General features: G+C 44.3%; 1 protein-coding gene across 1 annotated transcript in view; it reads left to right on the forward strand.

Annotated features, from left to right (window-relative positions):
* The window catches only part of CAPN15 (calpain 15), a 110510-nt gene that overhangs the window by 76927 nt on the left and 11553 nt on the right, over nt 1-22030 (forward strand). The window contains exons 3-7 of the mRNA XM_054994942.1: nt 4519-4727; nt 8255-8438; nt 10848-11071; nt 13127-13252; nt 13439-13591. Coding sequence (XP_054850917.1) covers nt 4519-4727; nt 8255-8438; nt 10848-11071; nt 13127-13252; nt 13439-13591 — 896 coding nt within the window. The remainder of the gene's footprint in view (nt 1-4518; nt 4728-8254; nt 8439-10847; nt 11072-13126; nt 13253-13438; nt 13592-22030) is intronic.

Below are 22030 nucleotides of genomic sequence, written 5' to 3' on the forward strand. Positions count from 1 at the left end.
TCTACAGGTAGCCTGTCAGAGGCAGCTTGCAAATTTAAAACAATAGATCATCGAGCTGTTTAGATGAACAGTTTTTGAACTAAATGTCTTCTGCTACACCACACTGGTTCGTTTGTGTTTTTCCTTAATTATCTGAGCTCATTTAAGGAACCTTGTGTACCATCTTTGTTTATTGCACATTTCTCCTTGGACGTTCATTTATAGAAAATGAACACTGCAGGTCCCCTTCTATGCTTCTTGTCTCTCTTTTGCTTTTCCAGTGCTGTGCTATTGCATTTCAGAGGAGAAAGGGGGGTAAGAAAGCGTGGCGTGCTCCCCAAAAGTGCTTTCTTCCCCCACTTCCAGTTAAGCAAAGTAATCAGTTTCTTTTGTGCTCTTGCGACCTTAGAACTGGAGAGGTCTTAATGCAAGGGGCGGTGGACATCCCTCCCCATCTTTATGGGAAAAGCTCCCTCTGGCAGGGCCCTGGGGATCGATGCTCACCAAGACCAAAGCAGACATTTCTCTTCCCTTCCCCCTTCCCTTATCCCCCACTAAGGACCTGATCCTATAGGTTCAATCAGGGCTTTTTTTCTGGGAAAAGAGGTGGTGGAACTCAAGACCCCACAATGACATCACTTTGGGTCAGCTGGAACAAGCGGGGAGTTTTTTAACATTTAAATCACCCTCGGCGAAAATGGTCACATGGCCGGTGGCCCCAACCCCTGATCTCCAGGCAGAGGGGAGTTTAGATTTCCCTCCACACTGCACCATGCGGAGGGTGATCTAATCTGGAGACCAGGGGGCGGGGCCACCAGCCATGTGACCATTTTCAAGAGGTGCTGGAACTCCGTTCCACCGCGCTCCAGCTGAAAAAAAGCCCTAGGTCCAATATGGCATAATGTCGGTACAAATGTTGAGCCAAGGTATCTGTAATTAGCACTCTATAATTAGCAGAGGAAGGTGCCCTGTTGGTCCCTTTTGGCATTCTGCAGAAAAGGGCGCTCCCGGGGGGTAACAAACCATGAGTAACAAACCAGGCGCAATGGCATTAATTACCGAGCGCGGTTTGATTTCATTGCTGGCCTGCAGTGATTAAAGTCCGAAGCCAAATCAAGCCGATCTCGTAAATGAAAGTTAACCCTTCTGGACTCCAGAGGCAGTGTGGTGCAGTGCCAGCAGGCTGCCTTCTTACAAGGCACTGTTACGCCTCGCTAAGCAGAAGAGGTCCTGTATGTTGGGGGGCATTCTCTTCCAGGACCTTCTCCAAACCCCAGTTCCCACAGGACCCCAAGGTCTCTTTCGAGACTGGAAGAGATTGGAAGGGTTCAAGCCACATCGCTGGCGGGAAGAAGGGATGGCCGTCATGCAGCTGAAGTTCGTGTGCTCTTAGGTACACAATGAACGCTAAGGACAGCCCAATGGGAGAGGAACTCTTTGTGGGGGGGGGGGGATGGCGTTCCAGGAAAATGCCAGAGGGGGGAGTTTGAAGGACTGCTGCTGCCTGGGCATTAAAGTACAGGCAGACACCAGAAGGGTAGGGGCAATCCGTGTATGTTTGTTATGGAGCAAGCCCCAAGGGGGGAACTTACTCCTGGGTAAGTTTGCAGAAAGTTCCTCCGTGCATCGACACAGCAGCTGGTCCCTTTGTGCGTCAGCGAAGCAGGAGGCCATCAGCAGACCAGCATTGCAGCCTTACAGAGAGAGAGGGTCGCTGCTTCTTTGGAAGCTCAGTACAAATGATAGAATTAACAAGAAACAGGATTGTCTTTGCCCGGGGTTCTTTGGTGTTTCGTCCGGCGCCAGCACCAGCCTTCGGAACCCGCCCCCCCTCCAATGCTCCCCACCCCAACAGCTCCGTGCTGGGGTACTCACCCAGCTGCAGAAGAGCCCCGGGGGACAAGGAAGGCTGCAGCAGCCTGCAGCAGCAACAACCGAGCCAGCAGGAAGGCAGGGGAGGCCTCCATAGCAAGCAGCCAGGCAGGCTCGACTGGCACGGAAGCCGAAGCAAAGGGCGGTGTCCACTGGTTCCTAGACACCGCCATGTTCACAGCCCAGAGGCAGCCAGGAGCCCCAGAACAGAGGAAGGCTGCCACAGCCATCAGCCCAGCAGCAGCCAGGGGTCCGCTCCAAGGCAGGAAGGCCTGGGCCATCTCCCGCTGCAGTAGGAGAGCTGACATCCCTACTTCGACCTGTAGTGGGAATATGGATTAAATCACAATCTACTCTAGCTGTAAACATATATTCTAGCGCTGTATCTGAAGAAGTGATCTGTGGCTCACGAAAGCTCCTCCCCTACCACAAATGTTGTTAGTCTTACAGGTGTTCCTGGCCTCGTGTTCTTTTCTACTGCTACAAACAGCCTAACATGGCTACCCATCTACATATATTCTAGTGAACTTTGTATAAACTTCGGTGTTGTTTGTCAGCAGGTTGTGTGCTACACAGTTGTTCCTTTTATCTTTTGACAACCAATTAAAAGTAATCGGACAGTGGTCGATGAATGATTCTTTAATGACTAGAACGGACCAGTAACAATCTGCTCACTTAACTTTTTGTCGGCTTTTAAAGATTTATGAAGTTTATCATGCACTTGCATCATAGTATCCCATTTGGCTTTGGTAGAATGTCGCATGATTGAAAATCTGAAGAATCGGCTAAATCTAAGACCAATCATATCTTCATATTATTGTCACATGTGAAGGATCTTAATGATGTCTTTACGGATAGCTATATCAATTAGTATAAAAGATGTCGCCCAGATAAGAGATTAGGATTTTGATGAAGAAAATCTCATGAAGAAGATAATAGGTGAGAAATATTTGTATCTGTGTGTTTATTGAGCATCCAGTGCATTTCATAGTAGACTTGAGTATGATCTGATTTTTAAAATCATTACTAGTGTTGAGAGATGTTTAGTTTTTATTGCATGAATATGTTCGACGATTAGTGGTTTTGTTTTAATAAGCCTTTAGATTTTAGTATCTAGCTTAATTTAAAAAGTTAGAGTTTATTTTAATAAAGATTAAAGATTCAAATCTATAAGGAAGTCTCTGTGTGTCTTAGCAGAAAGAACTAACAAAAGGAATCCACAAAAAATTGTACTAAGAGGCAGTTTCACTACAAGAGAAAATATATGCTTCTAGCTCTCATTTGAGTTTCGGATATCACCAGATTTTGAAAAATATAAAGCTAAAGAACTGGACAGTCTTAGAGCTTTAATGAGGCGCAGATAATACATTCCGTCACAGCCCAGTCATTTTTCTCTCAGCCTACCTTATAGGGTAGTTGTGAAGATAAAATGGAGAAGGGGGGAATTACATATGATTCATTGTCCATCTTCCTGTGCAGTCCAACGTGGGATTGTGCATGTGCAGGCCTGCCGAACAGCGAGGTTTTACAGCTTTAAATCCACTAGGGGCGCATGTCTTCCCAGAGCACCTGCGCAGTGTTTTTCTCCCCAAAACTGAGCAACGATGCTCCCTCACCCTCAGGTGCAGAATTTTAGTTTCCTTGACTCAGGAGTTGCATTTTTTTCTCCTAGCACAAACAATACACATTCCCGATGTTCGTTTAGGCAGTCGACAGAACCAAACAATTTTAAAAGTTTTTTTTCTGGAACGTACCCGTTCGGCCCACGATTGGGAGGTGTATTTATTTATTTTATTTATTTATTTTGCGTCATTTATAGTCCGCCTTTCTCCCTGAGACTCGAGGCGGATTACACAGTATGAGGTTAATACAATCAGTATCAAGTAAGTACATTTCAATACAATACCATAAGGTAAAGATATACACGTTTAAAGACATAGCATTAGCAAGGATCCAAGACATAGCAGAGATACCGAAGCAAAACATAATCAATTCTAGGACTAACATTAGACAGCATGGAGCGATGGTTGTACATAGGAGTACATATTTAAAGCAGCAGATAATATACGAGGCAAAAATGGTGATGAAGTCTATGATCCCCAACTTGTCAGTGAAGCACCTGAGACCCCATCCCTACAATGCAGCCCTCCCATTTGAGTAAAATGTCGAAGCATTAAAAAAAAAAAAAACCAGCCCTGCAGATAGAAAACCAGAATTTCAGAGCAAGATTTGAGTGGCATCCTCCCCCCCCCCCATCCCCAGCATGCTAATTACTGTTGGCAGGGAGTGCTTTCATAGGGAGGGGGATTTTCAAGCATTAGGTTTCTCCGCCTGGAACCTTGACGCCCAGCAGTCCCTGGAGAAGCTGCATCGCTTCATTCTACTGATTTGTATCAACCAGCCGTCTGATGCAGAACTTGAATAGCTGGGCAAGTGCTGCCTGTCTCAGCTTAAGCGTTCCAAGTGAGGGGCAGCCTGTGTGACTTGCCTGCAGCCCTTAGTGCTGCTCTGGCCTCGTTAGAGATCCGGAATATGCTGACTGGGCGCAAGCGCTCCCAGCCACGCTCCAAGGTTCCTGCCGAAAGCCTCTCCTTTGGCGTAAAGCTGATTACCCACCGCAGTGGCGCTGTGATGCTGATGCCTTCCCCCCCCCCTTGATGTTCACAGAACAAGGTCAACTTCGTGGATGACAGTTTCCCACCTGGGCCCAAGTCGGTCGGCTTCCCTGAAGGGGACAGCGTCCAGCAGCGGGTCAAGCAGTGGCTGAGGCCTCATGAAATCAATTGCAGCATCTTCAAGGACCGTTCGGTCAAGTGGTCCGTCTTCCGGACGCCCCGGCCCTCTGACATCCTGCAAGGACTCTTAGGGAACTGCTGGTAAGGAGCCGTCGCTGTTCAGATGCCCTGGTGCTCACTGAGGGGCTGGATGTGGCAGAGCTCTGTGACTGAGAGCCATTGTGTACGAGCAGCGAGTAGGTTCTCTGTAGCCGCTTCCCCTGGGCACACGCAGGCTAGTGGCAGCAGCAGCAGATCCCCTTGCTTTGTGTTCAGTCTGCCCCACGGATCTCCCAAGCATCGTGGCATCCTAAGGCTCCTCTGTCTCCCCCGGACACTTTTGAGGTCATGTTCTGCTGATCTCCTGAAATCTGGACTGCTCCATCTTCGAGAGCATCCCTGCGTCTTCGATGGTGCTCCCTTTTTCACCCATACCCACTTCCACACTTGCCTTTGGGCCATTCCTGAGTCACGTTTTTCTTTGCAGCCGAGACCTGGTCCTTAACCTCATGAAAACCCGCTCCAGATAACACCTCATATTAGTTCTCATACTGAACCTGAATTAAACGATTAATAGGATTAGAAAATGCTTGCATCTGTCCATTATTTTGGCTTCTGGCTGCCTGGCTTGGCGTTGCAGAAAGTTAAAGGGACAGTAAGGAGAGAGCAAGTCAACCAAGATGGAAATGACCTGGATTCTTTTCCTCTTATCCAAAAGCCGCTCAGGTCTGACCCCTCAAAGAGGATGGTGCTGATAGGGCCCGCCTTTCCAAAGCACACCATTTGCTTGGCAGGAAGTGATGGCTGGGCATTTCCCCCCAGCCCTGCTCTAAGTCCAGAAGTGAGTCAGGCTGTGAGGAAAAGGACCACTAAGAAGTGGCCTTGTGCCAAGTCAGACCATTTGAATCAGGGATGTCTGCTGGGGCTGGCAATGGCTGTCCCAATGTCTCCAGGCCGAGAAAGGTCTTTCCCACGACCTGCTACCTGGGGGCCCTTTCCCTGGAGATGCCAAGGATTCAGTGCAGTGCTGGAGATGAATGTCAGATGATGCACTCAGGAAAAGCTTGGTCGGTTCGCTTTTCCCCAAGGGCATCGTCTGGAATTAATCTCAGTAGTTACTATCCTGATGACTGTTTGGCTTCTGTTTAGGCAACTGTTGGAATTGCTTCCCACTGAAGCCAGTGAAAACAGTTGAAGATTCAAAAAAGAAAATGAACTTGTGATGTTCTTGAGCACTTTGCAGAGTGCTCGGGCTGCTGACTGTTGACATAGGCTGCCCCCTAGTGCATTTATTGGGTTTGCATGCTGCTGTGTCCACAGGACCTGTAATGTGCCTCTATCAGTCAGTAGAGCAAGTCTGTTAATGATAGGACGTTTTTGAAGTTTTTTATTCATAGGGTCGCCATAGGTCGGAGGAAACTTGATAGCACATAACACACACACACACACACACACCAGTAAATAAACCCGTGTTCTGAGGAGGTTTCCAGCCTGCGATCTCTGCTTGGCTGAGGTTCACTTTTAGACATGGCACTGAACCGTAATTTGTACTGACCACAGCTGAGAACCCAAACGATGTTTTGACTTTCCAAATAAGGAGGCAAGCCACACTTAGGGCTGCTAGCTTTCGTTTTGCATCTGCTCAGCACTTCCAGTACTGTGGCAGTGGAGTCTCCAAAGGCAGAAGAATGGCAGCACAATGGCTTTTCAATACAGATAATCCCACACAACCAGAGTTTGCAAGTCCGCTTCAAGCTGTGGTTTGCTAACTAATCGCTAACCATGATATGTCAGTTCAGACTTTGTGCAATGCCGTAATTCAGCAGCCTGCAAATAGCCTTTTTTGGCTACTTGCCTGGCATTGAGCGAGTTGAGTTTAAAGACAAAACATTTTATCCAGGCCTCCTCATGAATCAAATATTGTTTGATCCCTCACTTTTTCTCTGGCTTTGTATATTGATTTTGAGGTGGGGGTAGTAATTTCATGCTATCTCCTGTGTACGTGGTTGGGCTTATCTTTGATCTGCCTTTATTGGTCTGTGCTTCCAACTGCCTTTTAAAATTGCTGTCTATCGGTTTTTTGGTTCCGGTGCTGCTTCTGTGTCAGGTGATGTTGTAGCCTTCTTGTTTTTATGGGATTCTTGTTAGCCACCTTGTGGATCAATAAACAGGAGGGCGTAGGATATAAATGCTTTGAATGGAAGTTTCCTTAGCCCCTGCTTGGTAAGAATTGACTCTCTCTCTCTCTGCAGCAGCATCCAGATGTCATAGCAATCCTCTGATCGTGTTGTGCATGAATGTGGTTTGTTTGCCGTGCTCATGCATTCCCTCCTCATTCCCTTGAGTATGTGCCATGATAAAAAGCCTCTTGGTCTGGGAAGTCTTGAATCAAATTGCAGTTCACCATGACATCTGATTTCAGGAGCCTGGGGGAAACGGGGGTTTGTTTCCTCTCCACAAACGGGGATTCTAAACAGAGTGGCATAGAATTCCAGCTTGTGCCAGCATTCCGTCATCACAACAATTTGGAATTTGATAGAAGGCTTTCCAGATGAAGAATTTTTTTCAGACACGCCACACATAAGGGGAGTGGGGGAAGTGAGGCACAAGGGAACACAGCAAATGGGGGAAGAACTGAGGCGCGGTGGTGGAGCGTCTGTTTGGCATGCAGGAAGAGCCCCTGTTCAGTCTCCAGCTCCTCCAACTAAGAGACTCCCCCTGAGACCCCAGAGAGCTGCAGCCGGTGAGAGGAGTCAATGCTGACCTTGATAGACCTAGGCTGTCGCTCAGGGTAAGGTAGTTTCACGGGCTCATGAGGTATGTTATGGGAGGAGCTGTGACTCAGTGGCAGAGCATCTGTTTCACGTGCAGAAGGTCCCAGGTTTAGTTCCCGGTATGCCCAGTTAAAAAGGAGCAGGTAGTGGATGCTGTGAAGGGCCTCTGCCTGAGACCCTCAAGAGTTGCCGCCAGTCAAAGTCAACAAGACCAACCTTGATAGACCGCAGGTTTGTGCCTATCATGACTTCCCACTGCAGCTGCATGTCCATTTCCAACCCCAACAGGCTTGTGGCCTGTTGGGGTTGGCCATGGTTGGCCATGGCCATGGTTGGCCATTTCCAACCATGTCCAACCCCAACAGGCTTGTGGCCGGCCTGTAACTCTAGATGAGAAGGAGCCTAAGTTCAGGACCTGAGAACCAAGTAATGAAATGTTGGGGTTCGCTGTCAGTGGATGTGGTGATAGCCGTGAATGTAGGTGGCTTTAAAGGGGTGATGGAAGAGAGCTCTTATCAATGACTAAAAGGAATCTCCATCTACCGAGGGAGCAAACCTCTGAATACTAGCATTAGAAGGTAGCAATGGAGGCGGCCTTGGCCTTTATGCCCTGTTTTGTTGACCCTCCAGTGCAGCTGATTGTCTACTGTTTGAAACGGGATGCTGGGCTGCATGGACCACTGGTCTGATCTGCCAGAATGGTTCTCACATTCTTAAGCTACCAGTATCCCTGCTCTTTCCAACTTGGCTGGGCCCTGACCAGCCATTGTGCCACAAAGGGTAGCTTTGGTTACTCACCTGGACTCTGTGGGACCTTCCCTTTAATTCACTGGTCTTCATCTGCCACCTGTTTAGGTTCCTGAGTGCTCTGGCAGTGCTGGCGGAGAGGCCCGAGTTGGTGGAGAGGGTCATGATCACTCGGACCATATGCCCAGAGGGGGCCTACCAGGTGCGGCTTTGTAAAGACGGCACCTGGACCACCGTGCTGGTGGACGACATGCTTCCCTGTGACGAGTGTGGCTACCTCCTCTTCTCTCAGGTGGGTCCTCAGATTTGATTTGGCTGTTGTTGAGAGCCAGTTTGGGGTAGTGGTTAAGAGCAGCAGGACTCTAATCTGGAGAGCCAGGTTTGATTCGCCACTCCTCCACTTGAAGCCAGCTGGGTGAGCTTAGGTCAGTCACAGCTCTATCGGATCTCTCTCCACCTCGCCCACCTCACAGGGTGATTGTTGTTGTAGGGATAATAATAACATACTTGTAAACCGCTCTGAGTGGGTTTTAAGTTGCCCTGAAGGGTAGTATATAAATTGAATGTTAGTATAAAAGTGCCTGAACATTGCTGGGTGTGCTTGAAATGGAAAGGGAATGAGGGCCCTGCCCTGCAGGTTACAACCGAGAGACCACTGGGAGGGTAGCAAGCGGGTCTTTCGGGGAAAGTCAGGGTGAACAGATGCATGTGAAGGAGCCTCTCTAATGCCAAAGGGGAGGAAAAGGAGTACTGTACTAAGTGGAAGAGGATTCTCCCTGTGCAGGGAGGTGCACAGAGAACGACTGCCAGCAGGGAACTGAGAGGGTAATCTTTGGTTCAACAAGAAATGGCAGAATGAAGGACCTAAGGAGGAATATAGAGCGATAGGTACAGACTGTGTACAGACTGTGAAGACATGTGACAGTAAGTGTGAGGATGAAGATGAGAAGAAGCCTGCAAAAAGAACGGGCAAAGTAGTGATATGATCAAGCCGAAAATACCAAGTGAGCAGTCATGTTTAAGAGAGGCTGAAATGTAGACGCTGGAGGAACGGTCCAACAATTGAGACTAAAATAGGGCATCATGGCATCTCAGGCAGCTTTGTTTGAGTGAGGGCAGGTGGTTGGGAGCGACAGAGCAGCCTGGCTGGATCATGCCAGGGCTCATTGCAGAGGCCCCCAGCGGAGGTGTGGCGAGCACAAGTCTGATGGATGACCCAGGCTTGCACATGCCCTTTCTCCTGTCCCTGTGCAGCATGCCAAGATCGGAGGCCTTCTGTCAAACCAGTTTGACAGAAGCTAATTTGAGAGGCAGTTTGGTGTAGTGGTTAAGAGCAGCAGGACTCCAATCTGGAGAACCGAGGAGTTTGATTCCCCACTCCTCCCATTGAAGCCAGCTGAGTGACCTTTGGGTCAGTCACACCTCTCCAGAGCTCTCTAAGACCTACCCACCTCACTGGGTGATTGTCGTCGGGATAATAATAACATACTTTGTAAACCTCTCTGAGTTAAGTTGTCCTGAAGGGCGGTATATAAATTGAATTTTTTTTTAAACACCTCCTGGTTGGTTACGACGCCCACATGCAGGTGCCCTTGCCAACTCTTTCCTAGGAACTGGGATTCTTGAACAGGGTTCAACTGCAGGTTCAGATTGGCAGTTGGCAGAAAAGGGAACAGACCAGTTGGCAGAAAAGGGAACAGATCCAGAGGTGCCCTCTGGATGTCATGACAGATTGGACTTATGCTGTAGGCCCCTGCTCCCAGTCTTCTCATGATAGAGAGAGGAGACAGGTGACCCTAGAGGTTAACCACATTTGTGCCCGTCTGATGCAAGCTGAGATTTTGTTTCTGATGTCTGAATGGAGTGCAAGTGGCCGGCTTAATCCAACTTGTTTTTCACAGTGGCCAACCAAGGCTATGGAGGTCCAAACCTCTCCCTGATGTTGGCCCCCCAAGCAAATGGTGTACAGAGGTACAATGCCTCTGAGCTTGAGGTCCCATTTAGCTCTCATTGCCAAAAGCCCTCAGTCACCCTTATCCTGCACAAATAGAGGAGAATGCATCTGCAGGCAAAGTAGAAAGCCACGTTCTGTGCAAGAGATCTTTTTCATACGTGTTTTGTAAACAATTTTTAAAAAAGCTTCCTAATAGCTTCAGTTTTCATATAGGGCTTGTGAAAGGAAGCACGGGATACTGTAGCGGGAGCAGTTTCTTGGGAATCTTTCCTTTAAAAAATAAAGTTGAATGAAGGGCTTGAGCCTTGACAGCTACATTTCATAGGGTTGCGAGCAGAGAGGTAGCTGGATAAGATAGTCAGCGATTGCAAGTTTCAGGGTCTTTCCCTTCTCATGACTGGCAAAGTCTGCATGAATTAGGCAAGCCAGACCAATTGGTGCCCGTGTGCTCAGTTTGCACAACAGGCACGTTGCAGCGTTCCAGTGGGGAGGGGATTTTTAGGTTGCCTCCGTCGGCACACAGTGTGAATCTTTTTGGCCTGAGTTCTGAGCTGCTCACCCGTGACACTCTTAGTGGTACTGACAGCTCGAGTTTGCACCGCGCCTGGTCCATTGTGTAAGATAACAGGTTAATTCACATATAATTAACTGCAGGGCCCAAAAGGCAGGTGCTTAATACTCAGCGACAGCATCTCAAGCCCTCTTGTTTGCAACGGCCTTTGTCTCTTCTCTGCCTTCCTTTTCCAGGCCCAGAGGAAGCAGCTGTGGGTGGCCCTTATTGAGAAGGCCCTGGCCAAACTCCACGGTTCGTACTTTGCCCTCCAGGCGGGGCGCGCCATCGAAGGCCTGGCTACGCTCACTGGCGCCCCCTGCGAGAGTCTGATGCTGCAGGTCAGCTCCACTAACCCTCGCGAGGAGTCCATTGACACTGACCTCATCTGGGCCAAAATGCTGAGTTCTAAGGAGGCTGGGTAAGACGAGGCAGGAGGGAGGGCTTTCCCCCTACGGCTGGGAGGAGCGTAGAGAACGGGAACAGCAGGCTAAAGGGGCAGCTCCCCTCGTCATACAGGAAAGGCTGGCTAGGAGGCCAGCAGTCTTGCATTCTGGGACCAGTTTCTCCTAGAAGCTGTCCAGTCAAACGGGTAGTTTTGATACCATTTTCACATGCTCCAACCTTGAGAAACACCCCATCAAGATTCAGCATATGTGCTGCCTGTGTTTGGCCAGGCCACACTAGACCAGGGGAAGAAGAAACACAGGGGAAATATAAAGAGTCCAGTAGCACCTTTAAGACTAACCAACTTTATTGTAGCATAAGCTTTTGAGAACCACAGCTCTCTTTGTCAGCAATGCATCTGACGAAGAGAGCTGTGGTTCTCGAAAGTTTATGCTACAATAAAGTTGGTTAGTCTTAAAGGTGCCACTGGACTCTTTACTATTTTGCAACTACAGACTAACACGGCTAACTCCTTTGGATCTATGGACAGGGGAATTGGTATGTCAAGCAGACAAATATGGTCCATTGCTGTAAAGTGCAGTTCTTGGTCCTTCTCCAGTCTTTACAAGCTATGGTGGGTAATGGAGACTACAAGCCCCAGCATGCATTTCTTTGGCAACATACCCTTGGAGTGCCTAGTTCCCATGTAATGTCTTCTGCACTGGTCCAAATAGCCATTGTGGCCTGTGCATCGGCCCCTGGGAAAACGGAAAATGAGCCGCAGGCCTGCTTGTATGCCAGGCCAGGCTTCTGGCAGACAGTTCCCTGCATTCTCAGCCAGGTTCTATCTGTTCTAACCTGGTCTGGGGACCTGCTTTTAGCAGCTGGTTCTGCGGGTGACGATGGTTTTTTCCACTCTGTGGGAAGTTCATTCTCCTGCTCTTCCTGTACATTGGCATCTGTGGAAAGAACACACCTTGCTGTTTTCCCGTTCCCTTTATTTCTGTTCAATGGGCAATCCAAGCAGCAGTATGAACTGAGAAAGAGGTCCTTTGAAACTGAATTCCAAGCCTTTATATAGATTGGGTCACTTGGCCATGCTGAGCCTTTCCAGGCTTGGTGCATCTTTGCTCTAGTTCTAATACACACACACACACACACACACACTCTGAATGCTCCATCTATGAGCGTGTCAGGCTTGCCTGTCTACGGCTTGGCTCGACTGGCATGCCATGCCCCTTTTCATGCTGTTAGTGTCATTAGATCCCCCCCCCCCAATTCTAGTAACACAGAAAAAGGAGGAGAATTTTTCACTTTCTCCCACTGTTTTCACAAATTTGTAAACCTATCCCTTAGTTTTTTTCCTTCCTCAACCCCTAATTTTAAAAAGTCCCCAATACTGTGTCCTTTACTTGTAGGGAAAATCCATATTGTTCCCGTTCTGTCCATTACAGAGGATAGGAATTGTGGAGCCAGATTGTGTGTAGTCCACACAGAAGAAGGAGCAACCTGCACAGAACCAAATTTCCCCATCAGTCTCCGTTAATCTTCCCACGCTTGTGTTCACCATTAGAGCCAGGAACTGGAAGCCACGCCCACCCCACGCAGAAAATCAAAGGACTTAGGAAGGGCGAGGATAGCAGGCTTGATGTGCTTCTCGCTTACCCTTTTAAGCAGGACTTCTTTCAGATCCTCTCTGCAGCTGATCTCATGCACATACATTTTGGCAGCAGTTTTTGTGGGCACAACATGAAAATCAGGGCTCAGAACCTCTAGTGGTTCCTGCTTCTGCAATCAGTCCTTTCTGTGTAATGTTCCAGGAAGTGTTGTGGGGCGAGGAGGATCTTACTGTCATTGTGGTTTTGTTGCGAATCGTCTTGACAAGACCAGACAGGAAATGTTTTAAATTAACTAAATAATTCCCCAGTCAGTTTTCTTCAATGGACCCCTAATGTGGTACAGATCTTTGTGTTCACTCCCTTTGTCTCTGCTTCTCTCTCTCTCTTTGCCTGTTTGTGTGTGTGTGTGTGTGTGTGTGTGTCTCTGCCCTCCTCATTCCCTCTCCTCCACACATACACACACGCTTCAGTTTTCTGATGGGTGCATCTTGCGGAGGGGGCAACATGAAGGTGGATGATGCAGCCTACGAGAGCATGGGTCTTCGCCCGCGGCATGCGTACTCCATATTGGACGTACGAGATGTACAAGGATGCAGGTAAGGAGAAGCATAACTCATTGAAATTGCATTATCAAATGATGTTGAAATCAACATGATAAAAAATGGATTGCTGTGATGGTTGTGCGAGTGATGTCAGACAGAGTCGACTCTTGGCAGCACCGATCTGGCTTGGGCTAGATTCAGTACTCGGGATCCATTTCTGCCTTCTTTCCATCCTCCCAGGCTGCTGCGACTCCGCAACCCCTGGGGTCGTTTTTCCTGGAACGGCAGCTGGTCTGACGAATGGCCCCACTGGCCTGTGCACTTGCGGCATGAACTGATGCCCCATGGGAGCAGCGAAGGAGTCTTCTGGATGGAGTACAGTGACTTTATCAGGTATGCATATGCCCCTTGTCTCCTGGAGTTCCCGGATTTGCCTCCCTTGGAAATTTTCATTTGTTTGCTCTGTGTTCTGAGTAGCAATTAAATTTTTGGGGAAAGACATTTCTTTGGTCCGGTGCTCACCTAGAACTGGCTCCCACTCAACCGTGGTTTGCAGACTGGGAATCAGTCTTGAGAATGTATGTTAGAATATATGTTAACCCTTCCCTTTATGGAAAAAGCTCCCCGCCCTTCCCAGGACTGTGCATTCCACGTGCTCTTATGCTGTGTTTGAAGTTATCCAGATTTCTCAATAACTGGCTGTTCAACCCATTTCAAACCATGGTCTCAATTTCTGATTTGTGAGAGAACCAGGTGTAACAGAATGATTTATCCACGCCTCGTTAAAGTACTAAGCTGTCCAGTTCCCGAGATTTATATCTCAAATTCTGGTGAGCTAGGAAGCTTCAGATGAGACCCAGAAGCAGAATTCTCTCTCTTAGAGAAGCTGCCTCTTAGTACAATTCATTTTTTAACCCTTTTCACCAAGGCATACAGAAACTTCCTTTTATTTAGGATTTAATCTTTCTACTTTTTCAAATAAGCTCTACTCTTTTTAACTAAACAAGATACTAACATTTAAAGGCTTATTTAAGTAAAACCAATAATTGATGAACATATATATGCATGCAATAAAAAAGCAAATCTCTTAACATCTCTCAATTAATGCTAGTAATGATTTTTAAATCAGATCATTCTCAAATCTACTATGAAATGCATTGGATTCTCAATAGACACACACTTAGATACAAATATTCCTCACCTCAATCTTCCTCATGAGGTTTCCTTCATCAAAATCCTAATTTCTTATCTGGGTGACATCTTTCAAAATAATTGACATGGCTGGTTGTTGTGGGTTTTCCGGGCTGTATTGCCGTGGTCTTGGCAGCCCGGAAAACCCACAACAACCATTGTTCTCCGGCCGTGAAAGCCTTCAACAATACAATTGACATGGCTGTCTGTACAGACATCTCTCAGATCCTTCACATGTGACAATAATACGAAATATGATTGGTTTTAGATTTAGCTGATTCTTCAGATTTTCAATCATGTGACATTCTACCAAAGCCAAATGTGATGCTATGATGCAGGTGCATGGTAAATTTCATAAATCTATAGAAGCTGACAAAAAGATAAGTGAACAGATTATTATTGGTCCATTCTAGCAATTAAAGAACCATTCATCTACCATTGTTCAACTACGTTTGAAGGGTTGTCAGAGATCAAAGGAACAACTGAATTATTACAGGAACAACTGTATTGCTAGCCACCTGCTAGCAAATTACACTGAAGTTTATACAAAGTTCACTAGAATACATGTATATAACTAGAGTATATTGTGATTTAATCCATATTCCTGCGACACAGTGTTAATGTTAATGGCTTACATCAGCGCTCATACAATACAAATCTGTGGATGACACTGAAAATGCAGGGTGGGCTGGGGGTGAGTGGGATAAGGAAAGTCACTGTGGGAGGAGGGGATATATGTTCCAAAGATTGGCTTCCAGCTTGCCAGCCCTGGTTTGTGCAGCATTACATCTGCGCCAGCCTAGTGGGCCACTTGTTGGGAAAATGACTGTTTTTCTCTAGGCCTTTATGTTTTACTGTAGACCTTCCTTGCACAATTAAACATGCATTTGTTTCTCATGAACTGCTCTCAGTTGGACTCCAGAGTTGCCTTCTACATGGGGAGTGGGGCTCATTCTCTGAGCTCTCCCAAGTGCGCTGTTCATCACAGCTGTAAAAAGGATCCCCGTTGCTCCATCCCTCATCAGCACCTTAATTGCCGGTGTGATGTTCCAAGAATTTCAGGCAGTGGTGGGGCGTTTCCCATGTGCAGCAACAAGCCACCTCTTTTCCCACAAGCCAGCTTCCAGTTGGTGCGCACACATCTAATTTCAGATGCTGTGCCTCCCTGCTGTGTGGTTCCAGCTTGGGAACTCACTCATCACACAATGTTTACTTTTTTAAAAGTGGAGAAAGAAAAGTACTGTGTTCCTATTCTTACTGAGTCCCCTGGCCCTGTTGTGAGCCATTTGTTTTAATTTATCATCCTTCGGTGGCTGTGTATTCCCCTTCTAAAGTGCTGGAGTGCCTAGTGTGTTTAGAAAACACTGGGCAAGGGTGGAGACATCATAATAGCACTGGGGGGTGGGGGGCATGGCTTCGCTGCAAAGCGAGATGGCCACATAATTTTGAGTTCCGTTCCCACTCCAAGCCTAAAAGCCCTAAACCTCATGTGTATAACAATAATATAAGCAAACAGAGCAACAGGGGGAAAAAACCCTGCAAATAGAGTCTCCAGAAATCTCCAAGATTATTATTTACCAACACAACAATCAGCAGTGCAAAACATTGTCGGAGAAGACATGGTAAAGATGGTAGCAGAGAGAAAAAATGCAGACAAAAAAGTGCCCTCTCCTGACACCCTGGAGTTCCCAAACTTATTGCAAGCAATGGAGAGAAATATCTTAGAGTAAATGTCTAATTTACTCAAACAACTGACTGATCAGATCACATAAGTGAAAGTGGATGCTAATAAAGTCATCCAGAAAGCGGACTGTGCATTAGACCCCAACATAACTATGCAAAATGAGATTCAAAACTTACAAAAGGAAAACGAATTAATGCAAGACAGAATTTTAAGCCTGGAATTATCAGTACGGCAACAGAATCTCAAATTTAGAGGTCTGGAGGAATCTATTACAGCTAATGAAGATCTACCAATCTTTCTGATGAACTGGCTTGCTAAATGTTTAAATTTAGAAGAAGGAATTGTACCAACACTTTCCAGAGCATATAGAATTGGAGTACCAAATTATCCTAAGAGGAAGAGTTCAAGATACATACTGGCCATCTTTCCGGACTGGAGGACACGCAGGAAGATTTTGGAAGTTGCAAGAAATCAACATAACTTTCTTTTTGATGGTGCACTTCTCGCTGTTTTCGCTAATCTCCCAAAGGAAATCTTGAACAATAGAAAATCTCTTAAAGTGATCACTGACTCACTAAGGCAAGCAGGCATCCCCTATAGTTGAGTAAACTATATTAAGCTTCAGGTGAGATATAAAGAAAAAACATATTCAGCAGTGGATCAAGAAGCAGGCATAAGACTTCTCCAAGACCTTAACATTACTGTCCCAGTGGAGTTTAAATGCACATTGCTCAAAAGAAAACTATCAATCACTTATACCTCAAAAGGGAAGCCAGATTCCAGTCAGAATCAACAAATAACTTTGTACTTCTCTTCCCTTTCTTTATTTCTATCTTGCTCATAGGAAATAGCTAACCAATTGGATCCTTCAAAGAGGTTTCATTGTTTATCAATATAATATTTGTCGTGCTTAAGAAGTTCGGGGGGTGGGAGTGTAGGGAATTAATAATTAAAGTTAGCCCCTAAAGAAATATAGCCCTTCTGTTTTGGATAAAGTATTCAAATAACCCAAGAGTGAAATATCTACTTGGGTAATTGAGGGATAAACAGAATAGTAGTTTATTCTTATATATAGTGGTGTTTACAGTTAAATTATAATCCTTGTATTTATTATAACAGAAATTGCATTTAAGGTAGGGTGAAATCAATCATAATTCCTTAAACATCTCTATTCGCATTTGCGCTTTTTTCTTATTTTTGGAGGAGGATATTGTTGCTCAGTATAAATAACTAAGCAATGTTAAACCAACTGAACTTCATAGAAGAAATCCTGACCAAATTATCACATTTTCCAGAAGGTGGTTTACTTGCAGTTGGTGATTTGAATTATATAATTAATTATAAATTGGCTAGATGGAGATATAACAAGAAAATATGCAAAAGAAGAAACCAAAAAACTAGATTAGCATTAATAATAGAAAATCACGAATTAATCGACATCTGGAGACAATTACATAACAATGAAAAAGACTTTACTTATTTTTCTCCAAAACACAACATTTATACAAGAATTGACTACATTTTTATCGCAGAACCTATTGCTAATAAAGTGATCGGCTAAGAATAAGTAATACAACTTGCTCTGCCTATGTCTGGGTCAATTGTACAATTTCCACTAATTCACAACAGTATAAGGGAAAACACTGGACATTAAATAAAGCCCTGATACTCAATCAAAACACTGTCAATGAAATTGAAAAAATTATCAAGCTAGTTATCTCAGATAATACTTCAGGTGAAATCAAACCTAACATTTTTGGGATGCCCTAGAAGTGGTAATGAGAGGTCACTTAATAGCATTGTCGGCAAGCAAAAATAAGGAAAAGAAAGCTCAAAAACAAGAATTAAGTGATAGAATAAAAACCTTAGAAGCTTTACATTAAAAAAAGGTAGCAAAAAGATATACTGTAACTTAATGACTGAGCGTAAGCTATTAGAAGCTATGGAAACAGATAATATTCAAAGAAATATTTTATATGTAAAACAAAAATATTGGTTTAACTTCCCTAGATTGCTTCGACTTTTATCGAACAAAATAAAAAAGCAGCCACAAATATCAAAATACCATTGAATTTTCCAGTCACTTAAAAACATCAAGAAATTAGAAGAAAACCACCGACTATCTCTAGATAATCCAATTACACAACAAGAAGTGTTAGAGTTAATAAAATATCTTTAAAATAATAAAACTTAAGGTCTGGATGGCTACCCATCAGAATTTTATAAGAAGTTTGCAACTATACTCAGCTAACCATTAACACAAGCTTGTAGCTCAATTTTGGAATCAGGAAATACACCTCCTTCTTGGACTAGGGCAACTGTCACTGTTATTCCTAAACAAAGTAAAGATCCTATGCAAACAGCTTCATGCCGTCCAATATCTCTACTTAACCAAGACCATAAAATCTTTACATCAATCATAGCAAGACAAATCAATTCATTTATTTCCAATTACATTCACCAAGATCAAACTAGTTTCATTCCTAAAAGAGATATAACTGATAATATTGATAAAACTCTAAAAATTACAAGCAACAAAATATAGAAGCAGCTTTCTTATCACTTGATATAGAGAAAACCTTGGACTCAATAGAAATTTCTTTTCTTTATAAAACACTTCAACATATGGGCTGTGGAAATAATTTTCTTAGAATAATTGAGACAATTTATTCACAGCTGTCGGCAAATATTAAAATAAATGGCATAACTTCAGAAAAGATTCCAGTTCATAGAGGTATGAGGCAAGGTTGTCCACTTTCCCCTATTTTGTTTGCAATAGCATTAGACCTTCTAGCACTAGCAATTAGAGAAAATGAGCATATACAGGGTATTACAATTGGCCTTCATACCTATAAGTTGAGCATGTTTGCAGATGATACGTTAATTTATATCACCAAACCAATATCATCTCTCTATCACCTTCAATCAACTCTCTCAGAATTTGGCCAGATTTCTGGTCTAGTAGTTAACCAAGCAAAATCACAGCTTCTCCCTATTAACATCAAAGGTAACATGGATAAGCAAATTAACCAACTCTAAAAGTTTCATTGGTCACTAAAACAAATTGATTATTTGGGCATCACAATCCCATCTGACTTTAATCATTTGATGGAGCTAAACCATCTTAAAATAATAACACAAATAAAAGCAGAAATGTTCAATTGGAACAAGTTAAACCTTACATGGTTTGAAAGATTTCAGCTGATAAAATCATTTATCTTACCCAAATTGTGTTTTCTTTTTAGAGCTATTCCAATTACGATACCACTTAACCTACTAAGGCAATGGCAAGGTATTTTAAATAATTTTTTATGGCTGAAAAAAATCCATGTATCATATTTTCTATACTTAAACTAAAAAGCACACACAGTGGCTTTAACTATATCAAGATAACATTGATAAGACTAACAAATATACTCCAAATGCTTCTATCTAATGACTCTCATAATTGGATAACGATTTTTTAACCTTTACATAATCAGACTGCAATTCAGAATATAATTTGGAATAATCCCAGTTTCTGTCCACCTGACATCAAGAATAATATCTTCTTAGCTTCCGTCTTAAAAGTTTGGGACCAGAACAGAAGTAAAATTTTACCTGAGATATCTAGATTTAATTCATTTATTTCACAAAAATGGTTCCCTCCTGGCCAAACCAAAGCCTAAATTTAGTACAAAATGGAGACAACAAAATTACTCACCTAATCGATATAGCAACAAAAAAAGGTATATCAGAGAAATCAGAACTGGAAAAAAAATGCATCAAAATATTCAACGGGTTGCATATTTGCAACTCAATCATATGGCTAATCAACTAAATTTAAGAAAAATCACGAATACCCCCAAACCAGATTTTGAGCAATTGTTAGATATCTCATTGTTTGTCTGAAAAGGTTTAATTTCTAAAGTATATAATATCTTACTGGCTATAACAAAAATCAAGACTACTAGTTATCAAAAAAGTGGTATCAAGATTGTAATATTGAACTGACAACAGATCAATGGAACAATATACGGTCATCGAGTATATTCAACTCTTCAAATACATTAATTAAATTACAATCATACAAAATAATGAACCGATGGCACCTCATGCCAAAAAAATTATTATTGATTTCATCATTAATTTTTCCATTATGCTGGAAAGAATGCAGAGAGGTGGGCACATTCGCACACTGCTGGTGATGTCAATATATTGAAAAATTCCAGAGAGATGTGCTAAGGCAAGTAAAGGATATAACAGGTTACAATCAAGGCTGGTGCCTGAGGTGAGATACCTACTTGCGCCCCGTGCACATGCGCACTCCTGCCCTGTGTGATGACATCACTTGTGACGCCATTGCACAGGAACATCCCCCTCACCTGAGGCAGGTGGCAGCAGCGAAGGGGCAACAAGGCGGCCCACTACTCCGCTCGCTGCCTGGGCACCCGGCTCACTAAGAGCTGAGCTGAGGCAGGCGGCAACAGCGGAGGGGCGGAGAGGTGAGCAGGGACGAGGCCCGCTTCCGGGTCAGGGGGGTTCATCGGGAGCCAGCACAGCGCCTCCTTTAGAGTTCAGCGCTCGAGGTGGATACCGGCACCACCTCCATGGACGCGCCGGGCCTGGTTACAATGTCCCCTTGGTACCAGAAATATTATTTTTTGACCAGTGGAATAATATTTCAGTTCCTCGGATCAGACAGGATCTTATTAATAATTTATGAGTTGCTGCTAAAAGTGTAATTGCAGCAAATTGGAAATCACATAATCCACCAACATCAGATAAATGGTTTATAAAAATTTGGGATCATTTTATTTCAGAAAAAATAAATGACAAAATATATCAGGCCAAACATTTTCCAAATACAAAGAGAGAGCCAGTTTGGTGTAGTTGTTAAGAGCACGGGACTCTAATCTGGAGAACTGAGTTTGATGTGTGGCTGCTGCTCCAGCGGATTTGTTTTGTTGCTAAAATACTTCTTTTATCTTTGTTATTTCTTTAAATATTTACAGGCTCTCTCGAGGCTCTAGTTCTTAGTATTTTTAATCTTTTGTTTTGTTTTGATAGCAGCTGACCTTGCTGGGCTTGAGCAATTATTCCTCATTCCCCACCCTTTCTGAGACGCTGAATCATGCCTCATTTTCTAGGCTGACTAGTAGGGAGGGAGATTGATTCCTTTATTTTAGGGGGCAAACCTGTGTTTCTTTGCTGTCTCTCACCAGTCTCTGTATCAGGCATCTGACGAAGAGAACTTGATTCTCGAAAGCTTATGCTACAAAAAAATTGGTTAGTCTTAAAGATGCTACTGGACTCTTTTTGATTTTGCTACCACAGACTAACACGGCTAACTCCTCTGCATCTCTTCCAACTGGCTCCTTCTGTTCTTTGCTATTCTATTTTTATCTCTGCTCTGCTGCCTAGACAGCTGGTGTCCTTAGTGGTCACTCCAGACTGCTGCTGGATGTGTGAGTTTTGCCCCCTGCTTTAGAGGACGTTTTGTTCCCTTTCCTCAGCTTGGTCATGGGTTTTTTTATTTTATTACATTTTATATTATTTATTTTATTTACTCTACTCTTTGATTCTGATTGGGTAGGTGGAGGGGCAAGGGAAAGAAGAGGACAAGAACAACAGGGTGTAACTACTCTAATTAGTAAGACGTTGCATCCCAACTACACAGCTGATAGCACTATCCAGCTACATCTGTTTTCATAGCTGTATTGTGACAACTCTAGGAAGCTGAATCTTAGGCTACCACTGTGCCATTACAATATACTTAACTTGTCTTTAAAGCACTGTTTTTGAAACCACCAAGATTAAGAACTGTTCTGAAACCAAACTCTACAACCATCATGCTTATGTACCTATAAATAAATCCTACTGTTTAAGAGGAGCCCCTCTTAAGGAGCCCCTCAAAGAGCCCCGTGGCACAGAGTGGTAAGTGGCAGTACTGCAGCCCAAGCTCTGCTCACTACCTG

This window comes from Eublepharis macularius, chromosome 12 (genome assembly GCF_028583425.1).
Source record: "Eublepharis macularius isolate TG4126 chromosome 12, MPM_Emac_v1.0, whole genome shotgun sequence".
Taxonomy (NCBI): domain Eukaryota; kingdom Metazoa; phylum Chordata; class Lepidosauria; order Squamata; family Eublepharidae; genus Eublepharis; species Eublepharis macularius.